The 17,272-nt window shown below is 42.5% G+C and overlaps 2 protein-coding genes across 8 annotated transcripts in view; one reads left to right on the plus strand and one right to left on the minus strand.

Moving 5' to 3' along the window:
• The window catches only part of ANKS1A (ankyrin repeat and sterile alpha motif domain containing 1A), a 168,730-nt gene extending 160,638 nt beyond the window's left edge, over positions 1–8,092 (minus strand). For 3 of the 7 annotated variants that reach the window (XM_070361283.1, XM_070361284.1, XM_070361282.1), the window contains exon 1: positions 7,739–8,090. In XM_070361283.1, the coding sequence (XP_070217384.1) occupies positions 7,739–7,947 (209 nt within the window). In that variant the 5' untranslated portion in view covers positions 7,948–8,090. Of the gene's footprint in view, positions 1–7,738 lie in introns of all 7 variants that reach the window. The other 4 variants (XM_070361279.1, XM_070361281.1, XM_070361280.1 and 1 more) reach the window with 2 other exon arrangements.
• A 1,320-nt stretch (positions 8,093–9,412) lies between these two features.
• Positions 9,413–17,091, plus strand: TAF11 (TATA-box binding protein associated factor 11). The gene is made up of 5 exons (XM_005888286.3): positions 9,413–9,681; positions 12,552–12,697; positions 15,233–15,320; positions 15,651–15,747; positions 16,427–17,091. Exons 1-5 carry the CDS (start codon positions 9,511–9,513, stop codon positions 16,555–16,557), a joined length of 633 nt encoding a protein of 210 aa, XP_005888348.1. The 5' UTR covers positions 9,413–9,510; the 3' UTR covers positions 16,558–17,091.
• Positions 17,092–17,272: the final 181 nt, after the last annotated feature.

Genomic DNA, 17,272 nt, shown 5'->3' on the forward strand with positions numbered 1-17,272 from the left:
TGAGACTGAATAAGTAACAACTCACCTTGACACAGACTCTTATCTAAAGTCACACCATAAAGCTGGTGGGAAAACACCACTCTTAGTGGGTCTTCCATAATTACAATGTAAAGAAATTTGGTTATTCAAGTCCCTAGAGTATCTTTTTAAGGCTTTCTAACTTATAGGGCCAAGTATGGCCAGTGGAAAACTTAAAAAAAATTAAAAGTCAGATGAACTACTCCAGATTCAAAGATCTTAATGCTTGATTTGCAAGTGACCAGAAGAACCAGCACAACTGGGGGACTCTGAGTAGACACAGCATTCAACTAAAATATACCAACACACACAACAAACACACCACTTCATTACAAACCAATTCAAGGGCTTTACTTGGTAAAATTGTCAAAATCTAAATGTCTCAGAGCACATTTTAGAAAGGTTATTACTGAAGCACGAATATGCTTAAGTCTGTGCATTCATAATGATTATTCACAAGAAACTCATTGGACACCTCTGAAGACCACTTGGAATGCAACCTGATTTGAAAACAGGTAAATAAGGGGGAAGAATCAAGCATTTAATCCCTCTTTCCTGCACAAACTGTACCTCAGGGTAACAAAGCAGTTAATAACATGAGGTTTCTCTATAAAGTTTCTCTCCAGAAAGTATTTCAGTCAATAAATGAAGATGGTAACATAAAAATGAAAACACCACCACTTTGCAAATTCTAAATCAGGGCTATAGATCATGAGTGCCAATGGCTGCCAACGTCACAAAAAAAGAAGCCTAAACAGGGGGACATACATGAAACCCACTAGGAAGAAATCCTGCCAGAAAATCTGAACCTGAATCAGACTAAACCAGGATCTGGTTTCCAGCTCATAGCAAACACAGGGAACAGATGAACACACTGAACGATACCTCAGAGATGCAATCGGCAAAACCCAGGCTCTGGTAAACAGACAAATGAATTTTTTGTCAAAAACTGACAAAAACAATTTTTTTCTTCAACAAGTAAACTGGAATGAAAAAAGTGACAGAGATGAAACCCAAAGGTTTAAAGACAGTAATGAGACATTCCAACCAAATGCCATGCATAGATCTTGTTTGAACGCAGATTTCAACAAACCAACAATATAAAATAAAATATTTTCAGGAATTCCCTGGCAGTCCACTAGTTAGCACTTTGCACTCACTGCCAAGGGCCTAGGTTCACTCCATGGTTGGGGAACTAAGATGCCATAAGCTTCAAGTCAAAATAAATAAGTAAGTCTCTGGACTTCTGTATGTCTGAAATGTCCCACAATAAAGGCTAGAACAACAAATGGCAGAAACAAAATGGATTTTGTCTCATTCTGCTTGGAGCGTACTACTGGCCCTCTTCTAAACATTTTGCCTCTGAGAAAGGACCCAAGAGGCCCCAACCTGACTATTAAAAATTCTCTGTCTTCACAAAGGTAACTTTCTAAACATAAGCAGCATTTAGGAGCCATAGATCAGGACATTACTTTCCAATCAGAAGGACCCAGGAGATGTAAGGAGCCTAAGAATTATTATGAATCCTCAAATTCAACTGCACATATGTGATTTTTGCAGTGGTTAAATACTCAAATTACATCTACTATCCTACTGAGAATATAAAATGTCGTAATCACGAGCATGCACAAAAACTTATCTGCAAGGATGTACATCACAGTGTTATTCCAACAGCAGAAAACTAATAGCAAACTCATACCTAATGGCGGGGAAGGGATTAAATAAATTACAGTTCATACACACTATGGAATACGACTTACCCATTTCAAATGAGGTTGAGGGGACTAGAAAATGATGGTAAAATGCTCACAATATATTAAGGAGAAATCTGAGACAAGGTACATACAGCACAATGGTCTGTTTCAGGGGGAAAAAAAAAAGGGTGTATAGAAAAAAGACCAAAGTATGTTCATCAAAATTATAAAAGCTAATTTCTCTAGGTAGTAGAACTATAGAGGATTTTCTTCTTTGTGCTTTTACTGTGGCTAGCAATTTTTCTGCAATAAAGGCAGAGATCCATAATTCCTCATCTACAGTTCAGAAAACCAAAAAGTTCTGAAAACGCACTTTCAAAAGTTAGTGGCAAATTTGTTTAGATACAAAACTGACATGGAGCAGCTTCACAGTTATCCCATTTAGTGTGAATATTAAGAAGTTTCACTGCAAAAATATAATGTTTCAGAGTGCTGCCCCAGATTCCAGTAGGGGGTCAGTATCTTCCACAACCCCCAAATTCTGGATTCTAAGCCCCAAGATTTCAGACAAGTGATTGTGAGTCTATATCAGTTTGTAACTTTGCCACCATTATCTCATATTTGAAAATGCTGGGAGCCTCTGCTATCAATTACTGCTAAGTCGCTTCAGTCATGTCCGACTCTGTGTGACCCCACAGATGGCGGCCCACCAGGCTCCCCCGTCTCTGGGATTCTCCAGGCAAGAACACTGGAGTGGGTTGCCATTTCCTTCTCCAATGCATGAAAGGGAAAAGTGAAAGTGAAGTCGCTCAGTCGTGTCCAACTCTTCGTGACCCCATGGTCTGCAGCCTACCAGGCTCCTCCGTCCATGGGATTTTCCAGGCAAGAGTACTGGAGTGGGGTGCCATTGCCTTCTCCAGCTATAAATTACTATAAATCTTTACATGGAAACATTAAAAAAAAAAAACAAAAAAAACAGGATTATCATTCCAGATCTCTCAAAGGTGGCAAGCATTGGGCTCCCATCAAATGACTGTAGCAGCCCAGGTTTACCAAGCCCTTGGCAAGAGCCAGGCATTATGTGTCTTAATATCTTAGCTCATGAGATGCTGCTTCAGAAAGTAGGTACTATCCTGGGCACATTGTATTAGGTTGGCCAAAAGGCTCATTTAAGTGTTTCAGTAACATCTTACAGAAAAACCCAAAGGAATCTTTTGGCCAACTCAATAAACATGGAGACACAGATGCTCAGAGAGGTGAAGTAATTTGCCTACCTCACAAGGCAGAGCTGGGTCTGAGCCTGACCCCATAGCTACCATGCTGAAACTCTCACCAGTTAAGTAAGTCAGAAGGCAGCTCTACTTCTTGGAACATCTTCACTGTTTTTAATAGTGGTAATAACATCACAAGTAAAGCAGAGACAACTGTTTTAAAAACTTTTTTGATTTGTAAACTAAACAAACCTGATCTACAAATTACTGAGAAAGGATAAATATGAAGCCATACCATATAATTTCTAGTATTACTACCACTAACTCTAACCTCACCAAAGTTATGTGAAGATGTTCTATGAATACAACAATATAATTTTCTATACCACAAAAAATCTCCCAGTAATCCTTTGGAAATCAGTGTGGGGAACATTTTCTGAGGGCTCTCCAACACAGACCCAGTTCCTGCCCACAGGAGAGCCTGACATTTCCAAGAACAAACTCTCCACCATCTACTTTTGGGGTTTCCTTGGTGTCTCTGGGCTATAAAACCTAGTAATTTACTCTCCCTACTGAAGACTAGGGTAGAAGTAGCTTAACTTCCTTTTGAAAAACCAAAAGTCACAGCTGTTTGAGTGGACAAACCAAGGAGGGTGGGGTCCAGGAAAGAATCTTCTGAAGGGATTTTTCTGGCCAGACACAACTTTCACCAGGACCATAACCTCCCAGGACAAGTGAATATGCTGAAGCTGACTGAATACAAACCAAATTCTTCACAAGACTGTTTGACCTGTTTCCAGTCTCTAATTTTTATAACTAAGACACTCAAAACTGAATTTCAACCAGAGAAGTAAGAAAAGGGAGATCTCCGACTTACTAAACTTGTGTTAAATCCTTTTTTACTACCAGGAGACGCCTTACCCGGTTTAAGAATTAGGCATGCTCAGATGTTTGCAACCACACTACAGTCACTCCCAGGCATGCCACCTTTTTTGTTTTGTTTTTTAACAGGGGAACCACATTCTGCTTTAGAGAAAGCAAAAATGTACAGCAACTTCAAAGGAAAGGAAAAAGGGCTGCCATGTGAATAAAATTATACTTAAATAAGTATTTTAAGAAGTTCCTTCAAAACCATTTTTTTCCCATTTGTTTAATCGGAGGATAACTGCTTTACACTGTTGTATCGGTCTCTGCCGCATGACAATGTGAATCCGCCGTAAGTATACACATGTCCCCTCCCTCTTGAACCCTGCTCCTACCTACTCCCATCCTGCCCCTCAAGGTGGTCACAGAGTACTGGATTGAGCTCCCTGTGTAAAAAGTACATGCTCAGTTGCTAAGTCATGTCTGACTCTGCAACCCCATGGACTGCAGCCCACCAGGCTCCTCTGTCCACAGGATTTCCCAGGCAAGAATACTGGAGCAGGTTGCCATTTCCTTCTCCAGGGGATATTCCTGACCCAGGGATGGAACCTATGTTTCCTGTGTCTCCTCCATTGACAGGTGGATTCTTTACTGGCTGAGGCACCTGGAAAGTCCCCACTGTGTAAAAACCATTTTTTAATTAAGAGGTTTAGTAGAATATCCAGAAAACTGCTATAGCAGTAAACAGTTGTGGGGTTTCTGTTATTTTGTTTTTGCATTCTCTTAGAAGAGCAGGAACTTAGATCACACACATCCATGAGTTCCTGCTTCTAAGCCCGCCCTTTTGACATCCTTACATGGTCAGCATTGCTCTCCTCCTCAGGATGTTAAAATCATCTAGCTCAAAATAGGCATATTCAAAAGCAATCTGGCACAGAGGAGGGCAAAAGTAAAAGGGTCAGCATGAAGAAAATTGTCATGTCACTGCAATTTCCAAGCTACAGATCCATTTTCTGGTTGAAAGGGCCATTTCAATAGAACAGTTAGGGTAGCCACTCTTTTTTTGCAGTATGAATTCCTTAAATAAATATCAAGAATCCTTTCTTAAAAGCAATAACTCTGTCATATCTTCTGACATTTGGGGAGAACCAAATCCCAGGCAAGAATACTGGAGTGGGTTGCCATTTCCTTCTCCGGGGGATCTTCCTGACCCAGGGATCGAACCTGCCTCTCCTGCTTGGCAGGCAGATTCTTAACTGCTGAGCCACCAGGGAAGCCCGAGGGTTACAATACATAAAGCAATAAACTGTGAAATCCAGACAAGCAAAGTATGAGTGCATGCACTACGAGTCACTGCAGATAAGGGGTTCCAAAGTGGAAGTCTGAGAGATCCGTGTGTCTTAGGGTCATTAGGGAGGGCTTTGAGAAGTTAAGACCTAAGCCAAAGCAGTGTAACAGAATAGGGATGGGGTAAGAGAAGAGGCATTCTGTAGCTTAAGAACAAGCACAGAGCCTTTGTGGAAGGGGCTGGGGATAGGACTGCATCACAAACAGATGAGACAAACTTACATGTGATCTGGAACCTTTCTATGCACTGCAGCTGTATGCTCCCGCTCCCGCGAGCTTCCCTTGGTCACTCAAAACAGCTGGACAAGGGCAGGCTGCAACTGACAGCACTGGTGGGGCAGGATACGGCAGCTAACACAAGGGCCAGATCTGCAGCCACGGCACCACGGCTCTCATTAATAACCCAGGGTCCTTGAGGTGGGTGTGTAGGCACAGGAGATCTGCCCTCTACTATTTCAAAACCTAAAAAGGGAGGACGTGCTGACCTAGGGATTATCTAAATGCACGGTTTCAATTTCTCAGAAATCCTTCACTAGGCTGAACCAGAGTCCCATCTAATTAATGACACACCTAGTGTAACCAGTGCCTGCAGGTCCTCCCTGCCCGTGGGAGTCACAGGGATGAGACGCCAGGGCAGCTCTGAGGCTATCTATCACCTGGATAACAGATACAGGAGTAGGTCAGAAGGAGCAAGCTCTCTTACACAAGCCATCCACCCTTTACTATAGAAACTGGACATATGAGCATGAAGCCCAAAGTAAAAAAAAAAAATCAACAAAGATTTTCTAGTCTTGCTTAACTACAGGGCGCTAAATTTTCAGCAAAATGTCAACAGTCCCTGAGTGAGAGAACTAAGAGTAACCCGACCTGTACTTGAAGGCAGGAGATATGTGAAAGTTTCTCACCTCAGCAGGATATTCAGCAGGATACTGGGGAATAAGGTATCTCTGGCACACAAATGCTGTAGCCTTCAATGCATAAGAGACAGGCACCTCCAAACCGGTATGGCCTTTCTCTCATCTCACAGACATCAGAAGTGCAGAAATATCTAAGTAATCCAGGTAAAATTTCAAACCCAAATTATGCATTCAAAGTACATTTATTGAACACCTGTGTCAGGCACTGATACAAGAATCAGAAAAATAAAGAAAGACTAAATCACTCTGAAAGATGGAAGTACAGCTGTCCATTATTTCCTTTTATCATACCCAACCACTTAAAGCTCTGGATAGAAAGCTCTTCTAGTGGCCCACTAGCACAAAGGAGACCTCTGTGCCCCTGACAATGGTGGCCCACCTGGAATGCTCTCATAGTGCGTAACCTACCCAAATCCTCACATCAGCTGACGTCCCCCTCCTCATCTCCACCTCATCCCATCCCAAAGTAACCTCTCATTTTTTTGAACTACTAACAGTGAGTACCACCATCAGTTTATGTAGAAATGTGTCATTCCCTAATTAATACCTGTGTTTATTCAACAAATCTTGAGTACTAATCATGTGACAGCATTGTCCTAGGGAGCTGTAGAAATTGCTGCAAATGGTACTGATTTTTGCCTCCCCTAAAGAACTCCCTGGGAGCATTCTTCTCTTAGACTGCTTTTTAGTATCTTCCTGTATAGGCCTGGCTTTGTACTCAGTGCTTAATACCTAATAATTTAATAGAGCCTTAGGCTTCTTTGGTCCAAGCTCACTCAAACTGAAGTTACATAAACTAATGGGGAACAAAAGCAAACGAAGCCATTTCTAAGTGAACTTCCACTTCTTAAAAACCTCAAAAGAACAAGGAAGGAAAAGAAAACCGGCTATGAAAGTGCTGCTGAAACATCACATTTTACTCACACTGACAAAGCACCTCCAATCGCCCCTCCAAGCCACACAAAACACGACCTTTTTCCTCTCAATCCTTACAGCTCCAGATTCAAGTGTTTGTTTTAACAGACCTTGGAAAAGTTTAAAGCACTCCTCAGTGTCCTAGACAAGTCTAACGCTTCATTTTTTGATGAATAAACCCCCTGATTGATGAACCCTGCATCTGCCACTTACCAAACTAATCCAGTGAGGTTCACTACAATAAACTGGAATTTAAGCTTCAAGCACAAGAGGGGCTCAAAGAAGAACACTTTGAACGTAATAAACCTAGAGACGATTTTAATATAAACAACAAAAGCCATGTCCTGCAGAGCCTGGTGGAAGGTTCCAAGTTCCCCAAAGAATGGAATCGAGAGCATTTCTTCAGGGGAACCGCGAGATTCTGCAAGGCGTGGGAGTTTCTGCAGGAGATGAGGGAGATTTAAAATACACATATTTTCCCCCATAAAGTGGCTTGTGAGATACAGCAGCTGGCACCCGACGGTGAAGCCCGGGCTATGCCATGCGGCGGAGGCTGCCACCTGGGCACTCCCACCATTCTTCGCAGCCCGGTCAGGACAGGAGACGAAGACAGCCCGACGCCGCGCGGACCCGCACCTGCGCCCCTCGCCCCAGGAAACCTAGCAAACCCAGCCCGCCAGGGTCTCCGGAGCCCCCATCTCTCCGGGGACCCAGGCGACGGACGGAGGAAGGGGGGTCTCCAAGAGCTACCCGGACCCGGAGCGTTACCTACCTGAGCAGACTGGACAGGGCATGGCTCGAGGAGCCAAGACCGCCGCCGCCACCTCCAGAGCCGCTGCCGCCGCCGCTACCGCCTCCAGAGCCGCCGCCGCCGCCGCCGCCCCCGAAGCCTGAGGAGAGCCGCTTCCCGGACAGCAGCTTCTCCACGGCCGGGAGGTGTCCGGTGCGGGCCGCCTCCAGCAGCTCCTGCTCCTTCCCCATCCCCAGGGCCGCCGCGCCCTGGACCCCGTTCCCTGGGCCGCCGCCGAACCCGTTCTGGCTCCCAAACTTTCTGTCTCCGGGCAACGCACCCCCGGAGCCGGCCGGGGACACCACCCCCCCTCCCCACGCCTTGTCCCTCAGGGGCGCGTCACTTCCGGGATCCGGCGTCACGCGTCACCGCGCCCCCGCGCCCCGCCCCCATGCCCACCTAGCTGGGCGGGGCCGCGCGGGCCGGCGCAGGTGGCTGCCGTCTGAGTCGAGTGGACCCGGCCGCGCCCTGATAAGCCTTCCCTGCCAAGAAGGCTGCGTCGTGGGGTCACCCGCTGTACAAGTGGAAGGTGACGAGCGCGGTCCACCTGTCCGCGCCCCCTGAAGTGCCCTCCTTCTCCAGAGGTTTTGGGAACTCGCAAGACAGGAAATACGGTAATTCATCCAGGCAGTGTAGAAACAAAGAGAGAAGTGTGGTAACGCGCACCAACATTTGCAAGCCCATTCCCTCTGCACCATAAATATGTCATGGGTTTGGGAACCTAGTGATAAAATATGTGAATAATGTGACCTCCTCCTCACCTCATGAGGAAAGAGAGGAGATTCTTAAAAGGGAAATAACCCCACTTTATGCTCCCAATCCTTGAAATGCCTCGTTAAAGCGAAACATTCAAAGGAAAGACTTCCCTCCCTTTAGGATTTGTTTCCTCTTAGTTTCTTTTTTTTTTTTTTACCGCCCTCCCTCTCGCCCCACCATGGAGGACCTTAGCTCCCCAATCGAACCACCGCCCCTTGCAATGGAAACGCAGAGTTCTAACAATTGAACTGCCAGGGAGCCCCGTTTCCTCTTACTTTTGACGGATATTAACCAAACTGACATTAAAGGTCAGATTTGTAAAACCGACTCTGATCTTGAGTACTGGTGAATTGGGAAATATGCAATTCGGTAGAAACTACCTGTTTTGCTTCTGGTACTAGGGCTATTTCTGGCTCGAAGAAGGCGCTCAGTAGTTGTGGAGTTACTAATCAATTTGGATAAATTCAGTTCAAGCTGTACGACTATTTTTTTAGGTGCTTGAGGAACAAAAGAGAGATGCTGACAATTCCATGTTAACACAAGCCTCTGAGGTCCAACTGAACGCGTAAAAGGTTGAGTTCCTGTCTGCGTTTGCCCGGGAGCTGCTTTCCACAAGGGCGAACAACGGATGGAGTTTTCTCCTGTCCGCAAACTTTCCTCTGAGGAAAGCAGATTAGGAAGGCGTTAACAGGTTGTGATTTGAGAAGGACGGAAAGGAAAAAGGAGCCCTTCAGTAAACAACAAAACCCTCCTTTACAAATGCTGGCTTCTCAAGGTGGAAAATCCACAAACTGATTTCCGTACCCTCAACTTTCCCTCTCCGCACCGCCACCAAATGAGTAAACCGAAGCCCTGCAACCCTCTGGGCGCGTCTCTAAATGACCCCTTGGAGCAGCGGTCTTGGTGATGTCATCGGAGCGCGACGACCGGAAGTAAGCTGCGTCCTAAGCTCCGGAGTCTGACAGCGGCGCGTTCTCCTCTCCCGGGTTCTAGCCGCGATGGATAATGCCTGCGAATCGCCCAAGGAAAAAGGTGGAGAGACCGGGGAATCAGACGAGACGACGGCGGCTCCTGGGGGCCCCAGGGTTACAGATACGGACGGAATCCCGGAGGAAACAGACGGTGACGGAGACGGGGAATTGAAAGAGGCCGCCGCTGAAGAAGGCGAGGTAGGGAGAGATGTGTCCATGAGGCCGGCGTAGCTTGTGTCACTTCTCGCCCGACAGGCCTCCTGTTTGGTCCCTCCCAAGCTAAAACAGTCGAGGTCACCATAACCCTTTAGATCTGCAGTCGCAGAGTTGGGGTATAAAAGGGGAGGAAACCTTAGAGCCGTCTGAGTTCCAGTAACTCAACCATTAGGTCAGTATTTTTAATCACTGCCCTTGGGCGTTAAAGGTGCTTCAAAGAGGGGACTTCCCTAGCGGTCCAGTGGTCAAGACTTCACCTTCCAATGCAGCCTGTGCGGGTTTCATCCCTGTTTGGGGAGCGAAGATCCCATATGCCTCGCAGCCAAAAAACCAAAACATTAAACAGAAACAATAATGTAACAAATTCAATGAAGACTTTAAAAAGCCACTGCCAAGGGAATTTCAAATAGCTTCTTGGTTTTCCTGGTGAGGAAATTGGGGTCGATGCCAATCGACATTGAAACGGAGGGTAAAAGCTAGAACCCAGGATTCCTGGTACCCCTTTCACCTCAATATGATTTCTGAGATATTGCTTAAGCATAACTTCGTCACTGTAGGCTGAGTCGTTAATGGGAGACTTTGAGGTAGTAATTTAGTCATGTTCTCCTCCTCTTGGGACATTTAACTGCTACCAGTGACCTAGGTGCTAATGTCCAAGAGTTTCTATAGCACCAAACTGCTATCCCAAGTGTTCAGCAGTGTTGCTTCTGAGTATCAGTCAGAAGACCAGAATCTTAGAGCCTTAGGTAGGTTCCATTTCTAAAAATAGAGTCTTGAGGTCTTGGAACTGTAATTCCTGTTTGAATTTAAGTGTGAGCTCATGGGAGAAGACATTGGATTAAATGGAAGCTGCCTTTCAGAACATAAAGTTGCATCAAAATATATAAAATTAAGAACTTTAAGAAAAATGTGACAAAACTACTTTAAGAAGGAACTTAAAAAACAGATCTCAAGGACAGAAAGGATTTGAGTAATAATTATCTTAGTTCAGTAAAGAGCTGTGCACCTAGAAGATAAAAAACTTTTGATGCTTCTGAAACACTTTTTTAAATGGATCATATACCAGACCACAAAGAAAAGCATAAATTCTTAAAAGTAAAAATCATAACATCATATTCTGTCAGTACAGTGCAATAGAACCTGAAATTAACAACACAGAGTTTCTCCCACTCCCTCAAAAAAACTAACATCTGGACATTTTAAACCAATTTCTAAATAGCTTTGGATTAAAGAAATTAACATCAAATCCTATTGGATTTGACCAAATTTTTATTTAAAGAAAAAGTCATTGTCTTACATATTTTTACAGAGATACTGAAAATAAGCACCCACCTCAAGAAACCAAAAAAAGAACAAGATAAACCAGAAGAATGTAAAAGCAAGGAGTTAATAGGGATTAAAAATAGACATTAATGAGTTAGTGCTTTAAAAACTGTAAGAAACAATAAAATTAAGACCTGCTTATTTGCAGTGTTTATAGGCACTGATTTGGAGATCTTTAAGCTTTAAGAAAATCTAATGTTCAAGTTTAGACTAATTTTGAAAATTCAAGACAAATGGCTCATTTTTAAGGATAATGTAAATCATCAAAATTGAAGCACAAAAAGGTTAGAAAATTCATATGTATCAGTAACCAGAGAAGAAGTTGAAAAAGTTGTTAAAAGATTTACTGCCTTCACTCTCACCTACCTCTCATATTCCCATATGAATTTAAATGTGAGTTCCTCTGTAAGGAAAACAGAAGTTAAATCTCATTAATGAGGTTTGTCGTATCCTTAGATTCTATGTTAAGTTGGAGGGGATGAAGTTTGGATTTTGAGGGGTTTTTGCTGTCTTTATTAAACATATTGTGAATAAAACAATGTTAAATGTTTATGCAAAGAGGGATAAATAATAAGAGACAAACCTTCAAAAAATGTTCAGTCTAGGGAATTCCAATGGTTAAGACTCTACACTCACTGCAAGGGTCCCAGGTTCAATCCCAGGTCAGGGAACTAAGATCCCACAAGCCACACAGCAAGGCCAAAAAAAAAAGTTCAAGTTCTCAGTCCAGCAATGGGAAATAAATATTTGCTTGATACAGTAGAATTGGAAAGAAGAAAAGAGCACTACATGTGTGAGAAGCTCACTTAAAAGTTCCAAATTCAAAGAAACACTGCTTTGATAAGAAGGTGCCCTTTTTAAAATATTCTTTCCACATGGACTCATCATTGGTAAAGAAATCCATAGGTTTAGACGAAGAAGAGCTGGCTGTATGGAGAGAAGTTTTCTTATATCCCCTCTAAAGATTGAAGTCACTGACTTCTCTGGTAGTCCGGTGGTTGAAAATCTGCCTTGCTAACCCAGGGAATGTGGGTTCCATCCTGGTTGGGGAATTAAGATCCCACATGTGTGGGAGCAACCAAGCCCGCGTGCCACAACTCCTGAAGCCCGTGTGCCCTGGAGCCCTTGCGCCACAACTAGGGAGTCCGCAGCATGTGAAAGATGCCACAAGCCACAACTACGACCCAAGGCAGCCAAATAAATAAAGAATGAGGTCAGAAGGGTGGGCTCAAGGGGAGTGTGGCTTTCATGATCCTTGGCATTACCATGCCTGTGTAAACAGATACTGAAACTAGGATCATAGGTTACCTGGAAAACTGGATTATGTAGCAGCTTTTCTTTCCCCGGTTGGGCTGTAAACTCCTTTAGTAGAGATAGGATATCTTATCTTTGATGTACAGCCAATGCCTGGAACCAAAAAACTACAGAAATAAGAGAATTCGTTGTGTTGTATGAGAACAATGTCTTTTTGCCTTACTCAAGTCTGTAAAGTAGGCCGTATATATAAAGGGTATCTTTTGTCTTCTTAGCTCAAGAGTCAGGATATTGCAGATTTAACAGCAGTTGAAAGGGAAGACTCATTACTTACTCCTGCAGCCAAAAAACTGAAAATAGATACCAAAGAGAAGAAAGAGAAGAAGCAGAAAGTGGATGAAGATGAGATTCAAAAGATGCAGTAAGTCAGTTTTCTGATCACTCCCTTTTCAAGGCTCTAAACTGACCACATAGTTAATACATTTTTCTTGGCCTTAAAATTTACTTTTTTAAACTCAAACTAAGATAATTAATACATCAATATTATGGTTAAGTTAAAAGAAAAATATCACTTTCAGTTCAGTTCAGTCGCTCAGTCATGTCCGATTCTTTGCGACCCCAAGGACTGCAGCATGCCAGGCCTTCCTGTCCATCACTAACTCCTGGAGTTTACTCAAACTCATGTCCATTGAGTCAGTGATGCTATCCAACCATCTCAGCCTCTGTCATTCCCTTCTCCTCCTGCCTTCAATCTTTCCCAGAATCAGGGTCTTTTCAAATGAGACAGTTCTTCACATCAGGTGGCCAAAGTATTGGAGTTTCAGCTTCAGCATCAGTCCTTCCAATGAATATTCAGGACTGATCTCCTTTAGGATGGACTGGTTGGTTCTCCTTGCAGTCCAAGGTACTCTCGAGTCTTCTCCAACACCATAGTTCAAAAGCATCAATTCTTCGGCACTCAGCTTTCCCTATAGTCCAACTCTCACATCCATACATGACTACTGGAAAAACCGTAGCCTTGATTAGACAGACCTTTCTTGGCAAAGTAATGTCTCTGCTTTTTAATATGCTGTCTAGGTTGGTCATAACTTTTCTTCTAAGGAGTAAGTGTCTTTTAATTTCATGGCTGCAATCACCATCTGCAGTGATTTTGGAGCCCCCAAAAATAAAAGTCTGTCACTATTTCCACTGTTTCCCCATCTATTTGCCATGAAGTGATGGGACCAGATGCCATGATGTTAGTTTTCTGAATGTTGAGCTTTAAGCCAACTTTTTCACTCTCTTCCACTTTCATCAAGAGGCTCTTTAGTTCTTTGCTTTTTGCCATAAGGGTGATGATATCTGCATATCTGAGGTTATTGATGTTTCTCCCGTCAATCTTGATTTCAGCTTGTGCTTCATCCAGCCCAGCATTTCTCATGATGTACTCTGCATATAAGTTAAATAAGCAGGGTTACAATAAACAGCCTTGACGTACTCCTTTCCCTATTTGGAACGAGTCTGTTGTTCCATGTCAAGTTCTAACTGTTGCTTCCTGACCTGCATAGAGATATCTCAAGAGGCAGGTCAGGTGGTCTGGTATTCCCATCTCATTACGAATTTTGCAGTTTGTGGTGATCCACACAGTCAAAGGCTTTGGCATAGTCAATAAAGCAGAAATAGATGTTTTCCTGGAACTCTCTTGCTTTTTCAATAATCCAGCGGATGTTGGCAATTTGATCTCTGGTTTTTCTGCCTTTTCTAAAACCAGCTTGAACATCTGGAAGTTCACAGTACTGTTGAAACCTGGCTTGGAGAATTTTGAGCATTACTTTACTAGCATGTGAGATGACTGCAATTGTGCAGTAGTTTGAGCATTCTTTGGGATTGCCTTTCTTTGGGATTGGAATGAAAACTGACCTTTTCCAGTCCTGTGGCCACTGCTGAGTTTTCCAAATTTGCTGGCATATTGAGTGCAGCACTTTCACAGCATCATCTTTTAGGATTTGAAAGTATCACAGTTAACATTTTGACATATATTCACCAAGATATTTTCTTTACCTATATTTATCTGTAAATAAAATTAATTTCAAAGATGTTAAATACTGTTGATAACCTGTTTTCATTATGTTTTCTGATTGTAAAAATAGTATGAATTTGTTGCAAATAATTCAGAAAATACAGAAAAATAGAAAAAACAATTACTTATAACCCCACAACCCAGAGTTTACCCAGGGCATATATTTGTGTATATACCTTTTCAGATATAGTTTAATGTTTGATATATATACATATTTTCATGTCAGTAAATATGCCCGTAAATTGTCATTTTTAACAGCCGCATTGTATTCTATTATGTGGATGAACTATAATATAATGTAATCTACCTCTGCAGTTGTTTTGTTTTTCTTTTGACATTATGATCAACATCTTTGAGCATGTCTTTGCATACCTGTCCATATACTTCCTAAAATAAACCCCTGGAAGTGTAATTGGTAGTTTAAACAATATGAACATTTTCAAAGGATTTTCATTTGTATTTTCAGAATCCCCAAAAAGGTGTTCCACCCACACTCTACCAGCATGTATGAATTTGTGTCTTCCCACCCTCACTAGCACCATGCTTTTTAATACTTCTTTATCTGTTTTTTGAAAAATGTTTATCATGTGAAATGTAGTGAGATAGCATTATGGGAAGAGAGAGCCTACTGCTGAAAACATAATCTATCTACTGTGATTCAGTAACCCAACATTGTTTTTGTTCTTAGTGAAGTAAGAAAGGAACTTATGTTTCACCTGTTGTCGAGTAATAGAAATACTTTCTCTTCATTCCTCATAAATACTAAGCCGAATACTATTGGTCCCTTGAAAAATTAATTTTTTTAATGTCTGAGACTTGGTTTTATTGACATAATAATGTGTATATCTTAAGTATTTGTTGTTATAAGTGAACTTAATTACCTGAATCTTTGTCTAGAATCCTGGTTTCTTCTTTTTCTGAGGAGCAGCTGAACCGTTATGAAATGTACCGCCGGTCAGCTTTCCCTAAGGCAGCCATTAAAAGGGTAAGGACGGACTGTCACACTCATTTCCATGAGCCATGAGAATTGAACAGGGCTCAAGGGCTGTATCCACTGACATTTTGCAGTGAAGTGTTAGGCAAGTTGGTGGAACATTTAGGCAGGAAAATAAAAATACATGCCCCTCAATAGTCTGACCAGTTGTAGTTTTATATTCTTGACAAATAGGCCATTATACACCTGAAAGCTTGTATTACTGGTGTCAGTTTCAGCATCAAGCCTTTAGTGAACTCTTAGTTCAGAGCTCTTGTGGGTGTTATGTTCCAAAGCCAGTCCTTGACTACCTTAATCACAGTCTTTTGTCCTTCTTTCAAGCTGATCCAGTCCATCACAGGCACCTCTGTGTCTCAGAATGTTGTTATTGCTATGTCTGGTATTTCCAAAGTTTTCGTCGGGGAGGTGGTAGAAGAAGGTAAGTGGTATTGGTCTAAATACTGGATTGAGCCTGTGGTGGTCTTATTTCCAAGGATATATATACTGAGGGACTTATGAGGTCCCAGTGGTAGTTTCCATTTACACTAGAAGTTGACCAAGGCAAGAGCCTTATATTCAGGAGAGCATGTATTGAATGCATTATTCCTTGAAAGTTTCAATACTAGGAGGTCTGGAAACACCTTGGAAGTCTCCCTTCCTGATTCTTGTCCTCAGCCCAGGGTGACAGAAGTAGACGGTATTTTTCTCCAATGGACTTTGTTCATTTCTGCTCCCCAAAGTAGAGATACAAAGAAAGTCATCCCTGGGGCTGACCAGTGTGGTATGGTGAGTAGTTGTCCCTGATGTTATGATCCCCTGGGAGCTCCTGTCCATCAAGTAAAGAACCTGGCTGCTACTCTCTGCTAATTTCTAGCTGGTGAAATATTTATTCTTTCAAGGAGAAGCTGTGTTTTAAACTGTTGCCTGTGATAAAGCCTGATGTGGGATATCATGCTAAAGCTAAATGATACATTTTATAGCATTCTCTGAAGAAGGGAAAATATCTTGGTTTATTTCTTTAGCACCTTTAAGAGGAATTAATGAGCATTATAGGACTCGAAAGGATTGTGATAAGCTCTTGTGTGATAATGAAACTCTTCTCCTTGTCCTCTGTTTAGCACTGGATGTGTGTGAGAAGTGGGGAGAAATGCCACCACTGCAACCCAAACACATGAGGGAGGCTGTTCGGAGGTTAAAGTCGAAGGGGCAAATTCCCAACTCAAAGCACAAAAAAATCATCTTCTTCTAGACCAAAGTCTAGAAGAACGAAGCCCTGCTTCCGGACTTCCTATTGCATGAGATTCTCTGCACTGGTGCTTTGGTATCTCAGTCCTCCAAGGATTCCATGATGATTTTAATGTCTTTCTCAAAACTGATAATTCATTGCACCTAAAAGAAGGCATGCACCCTGTTTCATACTTGCCTTGACTAAATATTGACTAAATATTGGGACCTCTGAGGGCATCTGAGGCATTTAACTATTACTGGCTAGTTGGAAGAAGAAAGGTTGGTGTGCCTTAAGCATCTTCTGGACAGGAATGCTGCTTTCAGAAAGAAAACCTGTTCAAGACAGTTTGATGGTTTCACATTGAAGCCTGAAGTTGCTGTGAATTAGGTTGTTTCTTTACATCTGGTTTTAAGTAAATGAAACAATCAGAAACTTGACCTGTGATACTCCACCATGAAGGACATGGTGACAGCAGAAGCAGTGGAACAGTTTGTCCCTGTAAACATTTGAGATTCTTCTATGGTGAATGATTAATAAAGCTGTTTTCCAACCTGCCGTGTGTGTATTTTTTCTGTCTAGCTGGTTGGGATGGGGAGAAGTTTGCTGGTGTCCAAATAAAACTTGTCTGGGATTTTTTGTGAAAGCTGGAGCCCTCCCCATCCCTACTAGAACCATTAAGATTGTATCTCATAAAGAATACTTAAAGCACTTAAAAACAATGTAAATGCCTATGTGT

Source organism: Bos mutus, chromosome 23, assembly GCF_027580195.1.
Source record: "Bos mutus isolate GX-2022 chromosome 23, NWIPB_WYAK_1.1, whole genome shotgun sequence".
Taxonomy (NCBI): Eukaryota; Metazoa; Chordata; class Mammalia; order Artiodactyla; family Bovidae; genus Bos; species Bos mutus.